Here is a 19,127-nt window from a genome sequence, read left to right as displayed (position 1 = left end):
TTTCCCAGAAAGGGGAAAGGTTTGGAGCACAGTGGTCTCCCTCCCTCCCTGCAGGAAGAAGAGGAGAGGGGTTTCCAGGCCCAGCAGAACAGTGGTACTCACTCTTGGTAGAGGAGCAGAGTCTTTCCTGGCTGCTGGGGCTGCCCTGCCACGGGGCCAGGAGGAGCTTGCAGTGGGAAAGGGCCATTATAATGCTGGGTTTTAGTGGTGATGGTGGGCATGGGGAGGCACTGGAGCAACCTTGGCTTGCTGATGAAGGAGCTCTGAGATGGGCATCCATCCCACTGCGCTGCTCAGCCACGAACCAGCCTGGGTCAATCCCCACCCTGGACAGGGATCAGAGCGGGGATCCAGTTACCATGTGGCCAAGAGAAACAGTTCATAAAGTGTTTGTCCACCAAAAGCTCCAAAATGCTCCTCATGGGTGAGCCCTCAAGCTTGCCAAGCAGCCATCAGTCAGAGGTGCATGGCTGGACATTCCTTCTCATCTTCTCTAAGGAGATCCCCCACAAGGTTGGGGCCTCTCCCGTCTCTCAGGGATGCTCGTCCCGCAGGTGGTGCTTCTCATCTCTTTCCTCTCACAGGCACCCTTCCCCTCGGTGACATCCAACAGCTGTATTGGCCCCAGCCAGCACTACAAACACCTTCCTTGAAGGCACTGGAAGCAAACAGATGTGGCTGCAGAGATAATGAAAAAGTATGTAAATAGTAGCTCCCCAGAAACTACCGAGTTTTACCAAGTGGCTTTGACACTTGCCAAATACCTTTAAGCTGATAAAGATCTGATTTGTACTTCAGAGGTAACCTGATTAGCAACCAGTTTGAATCTGGAATATGTTAATTGGTACAAACATCACTAAATCACTTTCTTTAACCTATATGGAGCAGTGTGAATGAACGATAGTGACACAGCCTGGGGAGCCATAGAGGATGAGCACTCCTGTATCTACCCACAGTAAAATAGTATAATTAGAAATAAAAGGTAATTGCATGTACACACACAGAATGACACTAGAAGTTACCCGAGGTCAATCCAGCACTCAGAATTTAGGAAAAACTCGATTAAACCTGCTTTGAAACTAAAATCTGGTCATGCACTACCTTTTTTTTGTCAGGAGTCCTGCCTCTTTCAGTGCCCAGTACAGGGGCTGTTCAATAAATGAGCACCCATTCCTCATTTTGTTTTGTTCAGCCCTAAGCTGACTGACCTCATGCTCTAGCAAGCCCCGAATCTTCACGTCTCACAAATTTTAAAATTTTACTATATTAATGAATGTATTTGGAAGACTATTTATGACAGCTTGGAAACAAGGAGCTAAAGGAATAGGGATATTAGTGTCCAAAAGTTGAATTAATGTAAACTGCCCAGGTTCAAACCTTCCTGGCATGATTTTTTCCTAGTGCTTGTCATTATCAATTGTTTATACCCACCACACAGCCGCCATTGAGTTTTGGGTGCTCACCATCTCCATCACACTTCATGGAGTCTGATTGGGCATTCAGGAAGGACAGGCTGGATTTTGCTGTTGCTCACCTTGGAGAAGAGATGGCTCCAGGGAGACCTTAGAACCCCTTCAGGTACCTAAAGGGGGTCTGGAAGAGGTGGAGAGGGACTTTGGGCAAGGGTACAATGTGGTTGGACAAGGGGTATGGCTTTAAATTGAAAGAGGGCACAGTTAGATGGGATATTGGGAAGAAATTCTTCCCTGTGAGGGTGAGGAGGCCCTGGCACAGAGTGCCCAGAGAAGCTGTGGCTGCCCCATCCCTGGGAGTGTCCAAGGCCGGGTTGGATGTGGCTTGGAGCAAACTGGGATAGTGGAAGGTGTCCCTGCCAATGAGAGGGCGCTGGACTGGATGGTGTTTAGAAGGACAAAATCACAGAAAGCTTTGGGTTGGAAGGGACCTTAAAGCCCATCTGATCCCACCCCCTGCCATGGGCAGGGACACCTTCCATTACCCCAGGTTGCTCCAAGTCCCATCCAACATGGCCTTGAAACTTATGATGAAGACTCTGATGTAAGCTAGCGGCGTTGTTTTACATTAAGTGATTGTTTGCCTGAAGTGACTGGCAGCAGACATTTCTTGGATGGTATTTTTAAGTAATCAAACTTTTAAACCAAATGGTTCAGGGAAATATTTCTTGTCTGAAGTCTGGAAATCATGACTCATGTGCAGGGAACAGAAATTGTGCTGTGTCCCTCTTTTGCATGCTGTATTTCCTGATAGCAGCTTGGCATTACAATTTTGCACTGTGCCACCCATTTTTAGATTATTTAGTACAAGAAGAACTGGGGTGGTTTTGTTTTGGTGGGGTTGGTTTTTTGTTTGGGTTTTTTTTTTTTTTTTTTGTTTGTTTTTGTTTGTTTTTTTTTTTGCTTTTTTTTAGCTTCAGACTGGCTTTTCCGCATTAAAAATCTGTTCTCATCTGTTCCTGGCAAGCAACAGAGCTTTGTGTCATATAAAGGGAGCTGCAGCGTTTCAGGGAATTCCTTTTAACTTTCTCGCTGCGGTGCTCGCTAGTCGTTATCAAAAGCCTCCTCAGCCCTTAGCAGAGTGCCTTTAATTGGCCACTTGCACGGTCAGTTCACAGGCTGCGGTGGAAACCAAGTGGTGAAGTGTGAACAAGCGACTCTGGCACCATAAACTTGGTGACCTGCTCTGAAAAACCTGCGGCTATTTATATACAAGGCAGTGTTTTGTCATGCTGATTTTTGTTAGCGCAGATTAGATACAGACAACTTGGGAGATGTCACGGGTGAGTCACAAAATGCTAAGCGGGGCTGGGGAAAACAGGTAAGGCTGCAAACGAGGGATGGGGCAAGCAAGGGCACGGTGTAGGGCCAGGCTGGCACGCTCCCCTTCTGGTTATCCCACAGGCTGGATCATCCCTGGGTGGAGGGAAATCTGCCTGGTTTACAGAACCCATCCTCAGGAAAGGTTTTTGGTGGTTCTGTGCAGATAAACATTCGGTAGATGGCAGGAACATTGGCCATGGCAATGCTCTCAGTGGTCTCAGAAATGTTGCAACCCATGATGTACCAGTGCCTTCTTTTGGAGGGTTGAAGTTGATTTTTACCTTTAATGCATTTATTTTACTGCCTCAATAGGTAATGTGAGGAAAGCTCATCCCTGGAAGTGTTCAAGGCCAGGTTGGATGCAGCTTTGAGCAGCCTGGTCTAGTGGAACGTGTCCCTGCCCATGGCAGGGGGGTGGAACAAGGTGGCTTTTAAGACCCCTTCCAAACCAAACCATTCCATGGTTCTGTGATTCTATGGTTCTATGATTCCATGATTCCATGATTCCGTGATTCTATGAAAGCTGGCTTAGCAGTGAAGCAAAAAATGGGTGATGCCAGAGGAGGAAAATTTCTCCAGAGCCCTCTGTGACGTCTCAAGCTGCTCCAGATGTGGTGGCCCTTATATTTTTCTGTGGGTAGGACACATGTGCAGCACCAGTACTCCAGGCCCTATGAACCTTCAAAGCTACTACTCTGAATCTCACCTTCCTAACAGCCAAGCCTTAGGATTTACCTCCAATCTTAAAATTGTAATTGATAAAATTCATCCCCAAGGCTGAAGAAATTTTTTATCCCCGGCAACAACATTTTGCTATAATTTTGGCAGTGATAAATTTGTGATTGTTCTTTTTAGAACATGGTAAACAAAAAAGTTAATGATGAGAAATTATTATGTCTGCCTGCCTATTTATTCTGGCTCTATTCATAGCAGCGTTAAATACGCTGCAGCTATACTTGTGCAGTTATAAAAACTCCACCTGTGCCACGTATTTATAGAGCCTGCACAGCTTTAGAGAGAAATCACCCTTGTTCAGAGAGAGGGCACTGGGCATTCCCAGCTCATCCATCGCCCTCCCCTTTCTAGGAACAGAAAAAGAGCATCACTCAGGGGAAAATGAAGTGGAGAAGTCTGTATGGTGGAGTCTGGATTTCTGTTTTGTGTGGCCCTTACTGAGCTGGACAAACTCCCCTTGTTGTCAGGGTGTGGAAAATCAAACCTGAATGTTGTCCTTCCCATTATGAAACCTTTCCTAATCCTAGGAAAAGGGTAAAACTGAAAGCACGGAAATGGGACATAATGTGTGTGTGTGTGTGCAAGTGCACCCATGTGAGTGTGTATAAATAAAAGTTGTTTAAGAAAGAATCACAGGGTCATTAGGGTTGAAAAAGACCTCCAAGATCATCAGGTCCAACCTTTGACCAGACACCACCATGTCCCCTAAATCATATCACAAAGTGCCACATCTACTCATTTTTTGGACACTGTCAGGGACAGTGACTCCACTGCTTCCTTGGGAGCTTTGATCACTCTTGCAGTGAAGAAATGTTTCCTAATCTTGCCATATGATGTCACACAGCCCTTCAGATTTCTATTCATGTGGACTGAGTATGAACACGAATTGTAAAAAGATCCTATCCCAAACCAAACGGATTTCTTGCATCGGTGTTGTCACACTTCACAGGGAGAGCAGCCAGCCCTCACTGGAGCCCAAACCAGGTGATCAGGCTTGTTTGTAACATTAACAACGAGCAACATAAACCTTGCAGCTGATTTGTGCCTCTGACCATTAATTTTGGGTGCTGCTGCTGTTAATAACCAGGGAAACAACGCAAGTGAGAGCAGCAGCGTGTGGCAGATGCAAGAGTGTGTATCTGTTACTGAGCTTGGAGCTGGGCTTTCCTGGACAACGTCCAGCTTTGGCAGGGGGAACTTTAGCTGAGTAAGAAATCCAGGCTGTCAGTCCTGGAGTAGCTGGCAAAGGTGCAAAGGCTTTGGGAAAGTGAAATAGCTTTTTTTTTTTTTCCCCATGCAGGATGCATTGCATTATAAAGAGTTAAAAATCAGTACCAGGGTGTCAGGCATTGTAAACGTTCATCATTTATTATGCATTTAAGTGTGCACAGCACATACACCACAGTCTTGAACAGCACCTGTATAAAACTACAGACAGATTCTGGTAAATGGTGACAGCTCATACCATGTAACGTTGTTATCAAGGTTGCATCACAATATTTAAAAGTTACAACAACTACCTCTGAACATATCTCGTGTGAGGCCGTTGGTTGTGGATTTAATGAAGTGAAGAGTGGCAAAGAAGAACCATTCCCAGAGAGAACCTTTGTGGTCTGATTTTGCTATCTGAAATCTGGAACAAAATCATCTGTTGTCAGAGGTAGTGATGATAAATACACAATGATTACTCACGTACAGAAAACATAGAAAGTACAGAAAATTCCCAGTTTTACAGAAAAAAAAAAACAACTTAAGAATCCTTAGGCATGATATTTCCTTTTCCTTAATTATTTTTGCTATGAGGGCAGCTGCCTTAAGGTCTGGTCTTGGTCTGCTCTGATCTTGCTGAACTTTGGTGAGTAGAGTTTGTCTTCAAGGTCGTGTGTAAGTAGAGGATACAGGCAGGTCTATACCATTACAAAGGAACAAAGGCTTTTGTGCAGGAATGTAAAGAGGAAAAGATAAAAAGCTGAACTCGAAGAATTGTGTGTAGCCAGAAATAATTAGTTTAGATTGGAAGATGATCTGTAAATGTCCTCTAAACATTGTGGTTAGTCCTGGTTCCCACTTAACATATTGATGCCCCAAAGATGAAGTATCTTTTAAATAAAACATAAAAAGAAAAGAAAGAAAGGAAAAAAATGAAAGGGACCAAAAAAAAAAAAAAAGATGCATGAATCTCTTTAGTGATTCCCCCATAATCAAACCTATCTTTTCCTTCATCACGTTAGAGACATGAGTTACACTTGCAAAATATATAAGGAGAAATATAGGGTTACTTGATGACGATATAGTACTGCAGCCTGACAGCTGCCTGCAAATATTTTCACCATGATTACCCTTACTAAAAGTAAACCACTGGGTAAAGATAGCTCAAACGTGACAAGGCTCAAATAGGATGCAACCAACTCTATCCTGAATACTTCTGGCTACATATGGAGAAAAAGAGAGATTTGGGATTATGATTGTTCCCCCAGGCCCCCTCCAGAACTCTAAGCCCAAGCAGGAAAGTGGGTACCTTCCTCCCATGCAGAATTTGTTACGAGACTGGCTTTGAGAGTAAGTGAGGTAGAAATTAATCAACTTCATCAGGGAATGAGACAGAAAAAAAAGCAGCATATTTCTCCTTCCAAATACTGCAGCAAAAATAATAAATAGTACAAACCAACCTCAATTCCTCATCATCAATCTAAATTCTTTCTGTGGAGCTTGTGTTTGCTACAAACCAGCAAGCGCTTTTGCCTTGTAGAAAACTCAGGAGTGTTATAGAGCTCCCCACACTTTGAAAAATGAATGTAGTCTCCAAATCTGAAAGGGAATTTGATTTGAGCGAAGTGGAGCTGGCTCATGGCAGCGTGTTCCACAGTGCGTTTGCTGGGGGAGGGACACACACGTTCTTTTTTAGCCTCATGCCAAGCAATTGTGCCAAATAAAATGAAGGGCCACAGTTTGTCTAAAGAGAAAACGCCAGCCCCAGCCCTGCTGAGCCGACAGAGGTGGTTCGGCCTCTCTGAGGAGATGGGCTGCAGGGAGGTTCAAAGTTCAGCGCTGGCAGATCTAAAAACAGATTTGCGGGGTAGCTGTGCAGCACCGCGCTCCCCGAGCCGGGTAAACCGATCCCTTTGCAGCGAAATAGCAAAGGGGATCAGGCATTGTGTGTGGCTCCACGCTGGCATCCCACCCAGGCACCTCCTGCTCCCGGGCCCGGAGCTGCGCTGGGAGTCACCGGCGGCATGGAAAACGAGCAGGGGAGGGCAAAGCCGCCACAAAAACCAACCAACCAACCACTTGTACAACAACAAACACCGAACAACACACAAACAGTGCAAAAGGTTGGAAGAGAGGAATTGGATATCACCTGGCTTAGGACACGGAGTAGCAGCACACCTGTGATAACTCAGAACTGAATTAAATAAACCACGAAGCAGAAGACTTCTACTGTTGCACCGTGAAATGAAAGACCTTGGGTTGGAGGTTTGCTTTGTTTTCAGAATTTTAAAAAAAAACCAAAAGAAGTAACTATAAATAAATTTTGTGACAATATATACAGATTTAAATAATTAACTTAAATATCTTGCACCTACTCTTGCATAAAACTCTCCAGTAAAAGTGCACCATGTTTCTTTTCCCCAAAGGTGTTCTGCGTCTTCCCCTGTGCTGAGGTAGGTCTGAAGGGAGATGTCTCAGATTCTAGGAAGAAAATGTGTCACTGTCATTGTGGGAGATACTTTATTGCCTTTCTTTGTTCTTCCATTTTTGCTCAGGGCTATGTACATCCCGGGATAAATCCTGGATTCATAAGCATTGTAGTTGTTTGGCAGGAGAATCTCTTTGAATTTGCACTCGTCATTGAAATGGGCCTGAAATGAAAAGGAAAGAATGAGAGGGAAGGAATTTTAAACATCAGGTGTGGGAAGAGTCTTGCTACCAGGTGTAGAAGGTGTGTTGTGGGCAAAGGTGCAGGTGAGTCCCCCCCACTTAGCAATCTTTTGAAGTGGCCTCTGAAGCTTCAAACAGGGCTCAGGAGCCGGAGGAGCATTAGGGATGCTGTGCCCAGGCCAGGCACGTACACCCAAAGGTGGGAAGGACACCATGGGAGGGACGGGGCCACATTCAGAGAGCTGAGGTGGGCAAGGCCCAAGCCCAGTTCTGTGGTCCTGCTCATCAAATTGCTCCTGCTTGTCCTGCCAGAAATAAATTGCCTGAGAGGCTTCAGAAAAGTTGGAATACTGGCACTTTCTCATGTTGCTTGAGGAGAAAGAGACATTTTAAAGCCACTCATCATGGACAGTATTTTCTGCTCCTTTAGATTTAAAATCAAAGGAAGGGTTTGGATAACTTGGGTTAATGGATCAGGACAACAGATCTGACAGCAGGCAACCTTTCAGGGCTGTGGTTTCATTTGCAAGTACGTACAAAGAGGGACAGGTCTTGCAAGTGCCTTATCTGGAAAGGAACAAAGGAACTCATCTCTTATTGCTGGGCAAAAACCCCGGGGTTTGTAAGAGAGGTCTCAGCCTGCCAAGCTGAACACTGCACCAGGGATTATTTTACCCAGGACACCAAGGCAGCAGCATCCCTAAGAAAGGATGCATTTTGGCGACTGCTTCTGCCTGGCTTTTATATACGTCAAAATCCTCTGTAACAGGACCAATGCCCCAGAAAATAATTCTGGATTCTTCATGCCTTCATGTGAAAATGCCCCAGTTAACTCTGACATTGTTTGGCTCTTCCTCAGCCCAACTTTCTTCAGAGGGCACTTGGGGAACATGACATAGAAAATTCATGGATGAGGAAGGTGAGCCCGGAACATGAGTTTAAAACTATGCTGGTCGCAGTCACTTACACAGAGCTGAACTCAAAAGCAGGAGGACAACTCAACATGGGCAAAGATAGACCCTGTTATTGTCCACCTCAAGTATATTTTACAAGATGTCTCCATCTTTTCTGAAGATCCCAGGTAAAAGAAGGTCTGTATTGTCTCCTAATAGATCTTCCTTCTCATAAACAGAAGTTCAGACCCCAAGGATGCTGAACTGCCATGGGAACTGACTCTCTGTCCAAGAGCATTAACAAAGAGTGATCGATGGGTCACTGATCCATCACACCACAAAGGGTCACTTGTGGGGGCCTGGCTGATCACAAGTTCAAGTGCCCTCTGAGAGATGGAGTGAGTGGCTGCCACACCTGCCTAAGGCTGCTTGTACTTAGATATAAGAAATACATGGACTAAGCATAGCTTGAGGTCTTGCCAAACAGATGACTGCTCTGTGCTCTATGAGGCAGGCGAGATGTGCAGCCATGGCTGGGTGACCGCGGTTTTTATGCGAGAACCAAGGAAATGTAATGCAAAAGAGAGGGTTTCACTTCAAAACTCAGTAAGCAGTGTAACTGGGCAGCACAGCTTCTGCTGGCAAGGCAGCAAGGGCTGCTCTGTGCTGCCCGACCCAGGAGGGGCAAGGATGGAGCTTGGGCAGCGTTTAGCACCGTGCACACATCTCACCCCAGCTGACCATGGTCCCCTCCCCAGGCACTCACTCAGTGGCTACTTACAGATCCATAGAGTTTGCCTTTGCTATTCATGGCCACGAAGAGTCCACTTCTGACACCAAATATGCTCACCACGCCTCTTTCCACGGGAGAAATTTCCAGCAGACCTACAGAGGAGGCACAGGAATCAGGGGGACAAAAGGGTGTGCCCTGGACTGTGTGGTGACAGTGCTGTGCTCACCCACAGGCTCCCGTCCCCAGTGTGCATCCCCACATCCCAGTATTGCTGTGGGTGGCCGCAGAACCCCAGGCTCGTGCTCCACGTGCTGCCCTATGCCCCATGCTGGGACTTCTCTTCTTTTAGCTAAGTATCTATTTTTATTTTGCCCCCAGGCATCCTCTTGTGTAGACAAGGTTAAAATAAGCCAGAGTGTGCTTAGGGCAAATGAAACATTTGTCATCATGCAGCTTATATCCCTGCTCCCGGATCTTATTGTTTCAGTTGGATATCAGAGTCATGGGGCCACGGGGTTAAGTCCCCAGCAGATGCTTTTCAAGTTTGGGGGAGAGCTGGGCTCACCCCAGCCCCTACTCAGAGTGGGCGGCCCACGGCACTGCGGCTCCTCCAGATGTTGAGGCAACCCCGACACCTGATGCCTGACGGCGGCAGGGGGACAACACGGCGCTGAACAGCGCCGACGAGCCCCTCCGGCACTCCCGACGAGCTGCTCCGGAGCGCCCGATGGGCTCCGTCGCCGCCCCGCTACCCCGGGCGCCCGCCGCTCTCGGAGGAGCCAAGGGGCGCAGCCCCGCGGTGCTGCGGGCGGCCGGACTTTTTAGGGAAGCTCGAGGTCTGCCATGCATCCACCCTCCTTTCGGGACATGCCACTCTCGGGGCAGGTGAGTCGCTCCGCTCCCGCAGAACTGCCCTCCGGCGGTCCCGCGGGCGCTGAGCGTCTCACCTGCCCCGCCGCGCGGGTTGTCGCCTGCTTACTGTATCGATTCTCGCTGTGAATCCCATCGATGCGGCCGTCGGGCAGGACCTGGATGTGGAAGCCGATGCCCACATTGCAGTAGAGGCGCCGCAGGCGTTTGATGCCCAGGAGGTAGTCGCCGTCGCGGGCGGCATCGCGGCGCTCAGCCGGGAGGCGAGCGACGGAGCGGGCGAAAAGAGCCGCGTCCCAGCGGCGCTGGCGGGGTCCGGCGGGGAGGCGACCCGGGGGCGACCGGCCACGCACCGCCCCTGGCCACAGCAGCCCCAGGAGCAGCGCCGGCAGCAGCGCCGCGGGGAGAGGCATCCCGGCTTAGGGGCGGGTAGCCACGGGCCGGCCGCCGGTCGCTCCGAAAATACGCTCGCCCCCCAGCTCCCACTTTATACTGAGGTCAAAGAAGGGGAGGAAAAAAAGAAAACCAACAAAAAGCCAAAGAGAGGGGAAAAAAAAAAAAAGGAAAAAAAAAAAAGAAAACCAAAAAGCGAAGCGGAGAGGGAGAGAGGGAGGAAGCTTAGTGCTCAGTCCCCCGTGGATCTGCGGTTTCCCTGGGCTGGCTGCATGGAGAGGAAATCCCGGGAGCAAGAGCTTCTGAACTTGATCTCAACTCCAGGAGTCTTGTCTGAAGTGCTGATCTTCTTCTATAGCTGCTCAGCCATAGCGCTTTAGCCCTAGCCACGATATTTATATATCCATGTGCGTTGGTACCTATTACATCACCACCTACTGCTGTCTGCTGCAGCCCTCCGGTTTAGCTGAAAGTCAAATTATCACCCCTAGATGCTTAACAGCTCTGAAGCGTCTTGAAGGGACAGGGTGAGCAGCACTGGTGCTAAACAAGAAGGACAGAACAAACTTTTAAAAAGAAAAGGTCATATTTTACGTTAATCACAGCAACTTTTCTCTTTCTTTCTCTCCCTCTTTCTCTCTTTCTCTCTTTCTTTCTTTCTTTCTTTCTTTCTCTCTTTCTTTCTTTCTCTCTTTCTTTCTTTCTCTCTTTCTTTCTCTCTCTTTCTCTCTTTCTCTCTTTCTTTCCCTCTTTCCCTCTTTCTCTCTTTCTTTCCCTCTTTCTCTCTCTTTCTCTTTCTTTTTCCCTCTCTTTCCCTCTCTTTCTTATTTTCCCTTTATGTCTCCTTTCTTTATATTTTTCCTTTTCTCAAATGCCTACAAATGCTAACGCAAGATACGAAAATCAAAGAACACCCAGCACACTTTCCCCCCAACACAATGTATGACTATGTAAATCTGTGGAATTTCAGCTTTTTGCTGTATCCAAGTGACATAGTTTACAGTTTGCTGGATGCAGAAAAAAAAATTCCCTTCATTAAAAGCCAAAACAGTTGTTAAATGAGAGGTTTAAGAAATGAAAAATGAAAGAACTTGCAAAAAATACCCTCAAAAAAAAAAAATCCAAAAAACAACCACCAAACAAACCAAAAACCCCAAAAAAACAAAAACAAAGGAAAGGACTAAGGTTTTAATAAAGAGGAAAACATTTAAAGAGGCAGCAAGTGTTAAAAAGTGGCAATAAAGTTTCTGGTTCTAAATATCCCCTTAAGAAATCTGGAGCACCAGACATGTGGAGCTCCCTCTTGGTCACTGCACTGACAGGAGCTGTGGTGACACAAGTTTATCCCAGAGCTTGGAAGCTGCCCACTCGTGCAAGTATTGCTGCACTTTTTATTGGAATGGTTATTTTTTAATCTTTACTCAGATGCTGCTGCCGCTGTGTTTTAGCGATGCCTTTGTTCTTAGGTAATTACTTCATTTGGTTTAGGTTCGTGGAAATGAAGGTCAGTGTTTAAAAGGAGGAGAAGTTTTGACCCCATCAGTTTACAAGGACTTTGCTTAGAGCAAATCCCTTATGTTTCATCACCTCCCATAGCTTCAGCCTCGGCCCTCAACAGGTTTTCAGAACAAACAGGTGAGGAGACATTAGGACAATTTTGGAAGGTCCTGAATTAATATGAAAGTGTGTTTCGGGGGAGGGGGGGAGAAGTGGTTTGTGACTCAAGTCCTTTACAGCCTCAAGCCAGTTTAGTCTTTCACGCCAGTAAAGCTCTCCTGCTGTTCCAGCAAAGGATGCGAGAGAAAAGGGAATTGCCCCAAGGCAGATGACAGCTCACCTAGGTGCGAAAATCTCTGACCTTCGCTAAACCTGAGCAAACTTAGATGATGTGCTTTTATTTCTTCTTGTGAGGTGCACATGCCACTGCTTTGGGGCAGTTGCAGTCTCCTCGGTGTGGTTTCGTCCCAGCCTCAAACAAGTTCACTCATCTGTGTGTGTTCAAAGACAGCACAATGCAGACTTTTCGCTGTGGAGGTGGAAATGCCCCATCCCTAGAAATGTTCCATGTTGGACAGGGCTTTGAGTAGCCTGGTCTGGTGGAAAGTGTCCCTGCCTGTAGCAGTGGGTTGGAATGAGATGATCTTTAAGGTGCGTTCCAATCCTAACAATTCTGTGATACTGTGAAATCCCACTGATGTCAAATGCACAGATATTTACCGCATTTTTATGTGCATCAGGTCCGTCCAGACCCCTCTCACACCTGATGAGCTGAGTGGCTCAGTTCTGGATGCAAAGGCTGTGCATCAGGCAAAGATCAGCTGCTCCCAGGCTTGGAAACTGCCCTCCTCCACAGGGCTGGGCTGGACACCTTGTCTTTCCCCAGGGCCCTCAGGGCAGTGTGATCCCAGCTCACTTCAAACCCTGAATTATTTGCTCTTGGCAAACAGCAGCGGGTGAATTTGGGATTAAGTTTATTTACCTTCTGAGGGATGAGGAAAAGGAGTGGCACTTCTGCTGACACACCTACCCAGCAGCTTCCCTCCTGCAGCAGAGGGGTGGCCCAGTGCCCATGGCTGGTGGGCCAGGGCCAGGTCTGCTTGGCCTTGCTGCCATGGACAGCAGCTCTGCCTGGCCCAGAGCAGTGTGAACTCTAAGCACGTTCAAACTCCAAGTTAGGGATGTGCCCTGGAGGCTCAGCAAGGAAGGACACCTTCATCCCTTTGGAATGTATGGAAATGGGTCCTAGAACACCCTGTTAGGCTCCTAGTCCATGTGTGTGCAAGGCCAGGTCCTGAATGGTTACACAGAGAATGCAGAACATCGGGTGACATTGCCACCACACCACAGATTATTAAAGGATCCTTCTGCAGCTTCATTCGTAAACCTGCCACAGGATTAGACGTCACTCTTTCCATAAAGGCTTCTAGAGAACTTTTCTGAGAGCAAAAGCAACGAGTTTCCAGCTAAGAATGAAACAATGAGGTTTGGGTTTGCTTTCAAATTGTCTGCATTCATGTGTGTGTGAGCTTGTCTGCAGACTACCTATGAAACCCTGGTCCTGCTGCTGGTGTGGTTCTCCTTTCCCTCCCTCCCTCTTCTTTCTCTTGTTTGTACCCAGGAAAAAACCTGCAGGGAGGGAGGCAAAGCAGAACCACAGCATTTTCAGTTTGCACCATGTAAATGACAGGCGCAAGACACTCACCTTCGGGGTGCTCATGCTGTAACACACTGTCAGTCAGAAAGTATTGGCACAGGAAACCATTAAAGCAGGGTATTCCCTATGGAAGCCAAAAATCAGTGTCAGGCAGTCCAGGCCAGAGACAGGAACTGACCCTCCAATGTGCCATCAGCTTTCAGGCAGTGAAGGGGAGTTGGGTGTCTCCACATCATCCCATAATTAATTCTGGATTTTCCACGTTCCGCTGCTATGTGTCCCCACTCCTGGTGTCACATGCTCTTTCCCAGCAATGATTTAGATATTAAACCAGGTAAAATTCATCTCTGCATTTGCTCTCTTCCCTAAAAAGCATATGAGGATGTCACAGTTCAGACAGCTCTCCTTCCCAAATCCCTCTGGGCTTAAAGTGTAAAAAAGAAGAAAGGATCCACAGAATTCAGGTCCACATCCAGGTTCAAGCCCCATATCAAGGGTTCTGAAGGAAAAAAACGAAAAGAAGAAGGAATCTGGAATACCTTTAGAGCATTATTTTGCAATTGCCCTGCCTTAGCAGCCATCCAAGCCTGGCTCTGTCTGCCTTTCTGAAGGAATCTAGGTCCACAATTTAAAAATCAATTTACATATTTATTAACTCCAGTAAATAGATGTAAATGACCCTGAAAGTTATTGCTCATGAGCTTTTCTCCTGAAGGCAAACATTTCACTGAGACCCTTTGGTCTGGAAGGATGGGGGGGCTGTACTGGAAGGGGCATGGAGAAGGATATTGTGAGGAAAAAATCCCTTTCACCCTGTTTGCATGCTATGTGAAAAAGCACCCCAGCTCCCCCTTTGCCTACGTCCTTTTTAATTACAGGCGTTTGGGAGGACAGGCACCCAGCGCTCTGCAGAAGGGCAGAGCCTGGGAAAGCTTTCTCCCGTTCACGTCTGGCTGCCTCCGTGTGTGAGCAGGGGCAGCGGTCCCGGGAGAGGAGGCTGCCTGGAATGCCGGGGTCGCTGGGAGACCTCGGCCGTGCCGCCTCTGCCTCCTGCATAACACACATACCCACACCCGAGCCGGCAGCCAGAGGCACTCCGGGCTTTTTTCCTCTCTCTGTTTGCAGCTGGTCTATTTGATCTCTGTGTGCCTGGGCTGTTTGCTGCTGGGACCGCCTTGCCGCGATCAAAACCTCATTATCTCCGGTGATGCCGCCGCGTTCCGTATCGGAGAAGGGCAGTGGAGTAGAGCAGCGGGCAGCCGCGGGGCTGGGCAGGCAACAAAGGCGGCGATGACCTCGCTGCGGTGTGTTTGGACTGATTCAGTGAGGGGACTGAGCATCGCTCGGCTTGGGATGGGTGAGGATGCCTTCAGCAGCTACTCCCTCTGCTGCTGGGCAGCTCGAGCAGTGCCACATCCCCGTGCAAGGCAGACATCAGAGGGGACACGGCTGCGCTCGTCCGTGTGGCTCCTGCAGGGCTTCAGCAGCGCGGATGTTGCAATTCCCACTTGCAGCTTGTGTCCGTGCTGCTCATATACAGCCGGAGCTGCAGGAAGGGGTGCCCAGGAGAGCTGGGAGATCGAGGGCCAGACCTCTGACTTGCTGGGTACTCCATCCAGTGCCATGGCAGCCTTTTCTCGGCTGCTGGGCGCGGTCTGTTTCCTCTGTATGGGGTCATGTTCCCGCAACATCCCTTCAGAGGTGGGAGTTGGCTGGTCGGTGGCAGCGGCCCTCTCGGAGACTCAAGGCCACTCACCAAGCAACCTGGCAAGCCATTATCTTGTCCTCCTGGCATATGAACAGCTCTCAGGTGAAACAACACCTCCACACAACCTATTACACCTTCTGCTTCTCAACCTGTTTCTCAGGCTGCAGCTTTGCTCCGTGCTTTTCTTGCACTGCCTGTTGTCCAGGGCAAAAATTCCCAACCCTACCGTCACCGCTGCTCTGTATTTCCAGCAGTTTTCTTTGCTCGGTGGCTTTTGCTCTGGTATCAGCTCTTCTGGCTGCATGTGCTTCCTGTTGTCCACTGCCCTCTCTCTTTTCCTGTAGCTGTTCTACTCCCTCATCCATCCTCAGGACAACAGTGGAAGTCACATTTCCAGACATCACCCAGCCCTTAACTGGGTGGCGGGATGAGTGGAGAATGTGGAGATGTGAGGAGTCCTCAGGAGCACCACTGCAGCTTGTGTGATTGAAGAGCAGGATGGACTCAGTGGGATGGGACAGGGGGAAGCCATCAGTCAAGGCAGATCATTCTGTGGGCCAGACGTGTTCTGGGGTTTTGTCACAGCCCCCTACCCCTCATCCTCATGTAGTTTGAACCAAAGTTTGGGAGGGAAGTCTGCTAAGAGCACAGATGGGGAAATGTGCTCAGGAGGCTCCAGTTCCTGATGTTGGTCTTCTTTGGAAAAGTTTATTCCCAGCCAGGCTCACTCTTAGGCTGCAGCTCACAGGCTGATACTTTCATGCTCACTGCTGACGTTTCTTCATGCACTATTTTCTCCTTCCTTGTCCTGTATTCTTTTTACCTATTGAAATTATAAACACTTTAAAACTAAAAATATACATTTTTTTCCTTTTGTCAGATTATGACACACATACTTCTGCTGATGCATTACTTGGCACTCTGCCAAGCAAAACCGGTGAAAGGAAACATAATAGAAAATGAGTTTTGAGAATCAGAGTAAGTGTTTGTTAAGCTTATTTTTATTATTATTATTGTGGGAAATAGTAGCTTAAGTTGACTTTTTGTGTGAGAATGTTTTAGCTGACTTTGAACGTAGCATAATTGGTTTACACCAATCTGTTCAACATGTGGCCTCTCTTGCATGAATCACTTTTTACCCGTGGCTAAAATGAAGAAAACTGGCTGCTGTAAGCAAATGACGTGTATTGCTGAATTTTAAAACTCCCTAGCAAAGCACCACTTAGAACCTGTCAGAACATATATGGACACAGCTGTACAACCCATAACCCCTCCGAGCATGCAGAGACCAGCTTTTCCAGTTGACCTTTAGTGTCACAACTGTGAAACAAATCCTCTGCTTTCCTGATACCACTGGTGGTATTAGCAGTGGCAACAGCTTTATCTTTTACTCTGGCACACAGAAAGCCCTGAAAACAGGTATAAAACCAGGTCAGCATGACATTACTCCTGATGGAGCCAGCCAGACACATCTGTAGGGTTTTGATGGGTGAGTGTTTGAAAAGCAAACTGCAAGTCATGAACTATGCACAGGTAACAGCTCTAGAGCTTGAAGATCAACCAGCATGGAGGTTACTCACCAAGTTTCTGTCTTGTTTGAGGGTAGTGACAGCAGTAACACGTCAGGTAAAATGTATTTGCTTCCCCTTTGTTTGGAAAGCAGAGCCAAGAAGGCAGCTCTATAGCTGAGCAGCGTCCTGCAGCAGTGTGTGAAACAAGTTACCTGTCAGCAGACACGTCAGTCATCTGTCAGCAGACCCGTCCCAGGGATTTGTCACAGGTTTCATTACTTGCTCTCTTTGCGCTGGTGAATTACAGGCCTTGCAGGTCACAGTGGGAGCCAGTCCTCACTCCAAGCTCGTATCACATGAGATACAAGTTAGTAAGATTTGGATGAATAATCTGTGCTCTGAAAAATCCCCTTGACACACCAAGAAACTGGCAGAGATGGCACGGCTTGGTTTTTGATTAAACCATTTCATTCCCCTTGCTATTCAAGGCCCAAGATCAACTTTGTTCCAGTCAACCATTTTAACATTAACTACTTTTACTCCCTTCTTTCTCACTTCACTGATAAAGCTTCGAGAGCTACAGAGCCATCAGCATTACAGGAATGAATCCATACACCTTAAGAAATGACAAGCAACAGAAAACAATAAAGGCTGCTCATCCTCTTTTGGATGATTCCTCGTGCTGCTCTGAGAGCACACATCCCACGGGGTTTGCTTTTGTTCCTGCAGGTGAAAGAGGGAGTAGGACTGGGCTCTGAGTCAATTTGCTCCATGAAGCTGTGCAGCCCCCTTAGCTCTCAGCAATGAAGATTATTATTTTTCTTGCATTTCAGAACATGTTCGTATTTGGACCAGGAGAATGTACAGTTTCCATCCTGCCAATGAGCTCTGCAGGAAGAGATGCCCAGGGAATTAGCTCAGGCACTTACCTGGCTTGGGACTGCTTTTTAAAAAGCAGAATGGGTTAAATGCAAATTAGAAATGACCAATTTGAAGACTGTCTTGAGGAAAAAAAACCAGTCTTAAATGAGGCAGTCAACAACAGAATGAAGGCTTTGGTATTTTTGTTAATTTCCAGGACCAACCCATGATTCCCTCTATTGACTGGAACTCAGCCAAGTGTCCCTCCTGAATGTGTGCATCCTGCAAATGCAGAGTGCAATAATGTGGCCATCTAAAACCTCTTAGCTGCCACATCCCAGCAGAGCCCATCCCAGCAGCTTTTCCCCAACATTTTCCCTTTGCTACCACACACCCGAAGTAACAGGTAAATTATTGCGTGAGAGGTGCCACTGAGCTCATTTCCATGGAACTTCCTGGGATAGTGGGACTAAACAAAATAAGCTTTGGCTACACAAAGTCTGATCCCCTCCAGAGACACTGGTTTTGTGTCAGAGCACACCCATGGAGGATGATTATTTTGATACAAAACTCCACGTGCTTTGTTATCGGTATTAGCGGGAACGGAGGATGCACACGAGAGCTGCTGGAATCAGGGCAGCGGGATGGGAATGACACATAAGGAAGGGAAAACTCCCTGCCCAGGGAATTCAGACAGTGCTGTGCAGTCACTGCTGTGCTATTTGCCACGTGCTATATCCAGTCACAAAATATTCCACTCAGTCAGAGACACGGCCAGAAAAAGCCCTGCGAACCCCAAAGTCTTGGAGTCTTATAATAACCCCCAGAGCACACCCTCCTCCACAAAAGGAGCCCAGCAATGCTCCCAGTGACCTGCCAGGGACACACTGCATGCAACTTGTTCTGTATTTTAAGAGCCAGGCAAAAATCACAGGGGCTGGTTTCAGTGCCTTCATGGCCATCTAGCATTGCTCTGGAACAGGGAAACAAATATTTTTGGTTCCCCTCCTGAGATTTCACAATGCTGGAATGAGCTGTTACAAAACTATCTGGAGTTTTCAGAGTATCCATTTATTTCAGTGGTTGAAAACTAAATTTGGATACCAGTATTGGGTGAAAAAGGATTCTACCATTGAAAAAAAAAATCCTTTCAAAATTAATCTGCCTTCTTTCCACCCCCCTCCCCTAATTTCCACTAATTAATTGGCAAATTTATATTCCTGAGAGCTGCTGGACCAACACAGTAGGAAGCTACTTGTCACTTGAAGTTCAAATGCAGGATTTCAGGAAAAGGAAAAAGCATTTGAGTCTTTATGAGCATTTCTTGGATTGGAAGACAAAGTAACATAATAATGGTACAAGAGTTGTTACTGTAAAATGCCACTTCTATTACCCACAACACCATACATATCATCACTGTCATTCTCATTCTGATTATTTTTCTGGGAAAAAGAAAATCATTCTAAGACTTCAGTCCCAATCAAACCACAAACAGGATGGAACAAATCAGCTGCTGGCTGACTTGCAGAAGGAGAGCAGCTGAAGCTGGTCAAGATATCATGCCAGGACCTCTGGAATTAGAGCTCTGTGTCAAA

At 47.2% G+C, this 19,127-nt stretch overlaps 1 protein-coding gene across 1 annotated transcript; it reads right to left on the bottom strand.

Annotated features, from left to right (window-relative positions):
• Positions 1–4,879: 4,879 nt before the first annotated feature.
• Positions 4,880–10,679, bottom strand: FGF4 (fibroblast growth factor 4). Its single transcript, XM_042022345.1, has 3 exons — positions 10,015–10,679; positions 9,084–9,187; positions 4,880–7,390 (listed from the first exon to the last, which is right to left on the bottom strand). Exons 1-3 carry the CDS (start codon positions 10,316–10,318, stop codon positions 7,214–7,216), a joined length of 585 nt encoding a protein of 194 aa, XP_041878279.1. The 5' UTR covers positions 10,319–10,679; the 3' UTR covers positions 4,880–7,213.
• Between the last annotated feature and the right edge of the window lie 8,448 nt (positions 10,680–19,127).

The sequence above is a fragment of the Corvus kubaryi genome, unplaced genomic scaffold (assembly GCF_017639235.1).
Source record: "Corvus kubaryi isolate FWS band 111438036 unplaced genomic scaffold, C.kubaryi_AGA036_p1.0 37201, whole genome shotgun sequence".
NCBI classification, from domain to species: domain Eukaryota; kingdom Metazoa; phylum Chordata; class Aves; order Passeriformes; family Corvidae; genus Corvus; species Corvus kubaryi.
Note: the sequence above shows the minus strand (reverse complement) of the source record. Positions and strands in the feature narration are given on the sequence as shown.

Coding starts and splice junctions, on each gene's coding strand:
- FGF4 (XM_042022345.1), bottom strand. CDS start 10,318: ATGCCTCTCCCCGCGGCGCTGCTGCCGGCGCTGCTCCTGGGGCTGCTG. Junction 9,188..10,014: donor TCACAGCGAGAATCGATACA/GTAAGCAGGCGA, acceptor CCTCCTCTGTAG/GTCTGCTGGAAATTTCTCCC. Junction 7,391..9,083: donor AAGGCAAACTCTATGGATCT/GTAAGTAGCCAC, acceptor TTTTCATTTCAG/GCCCATTTCAATGACGAGTG.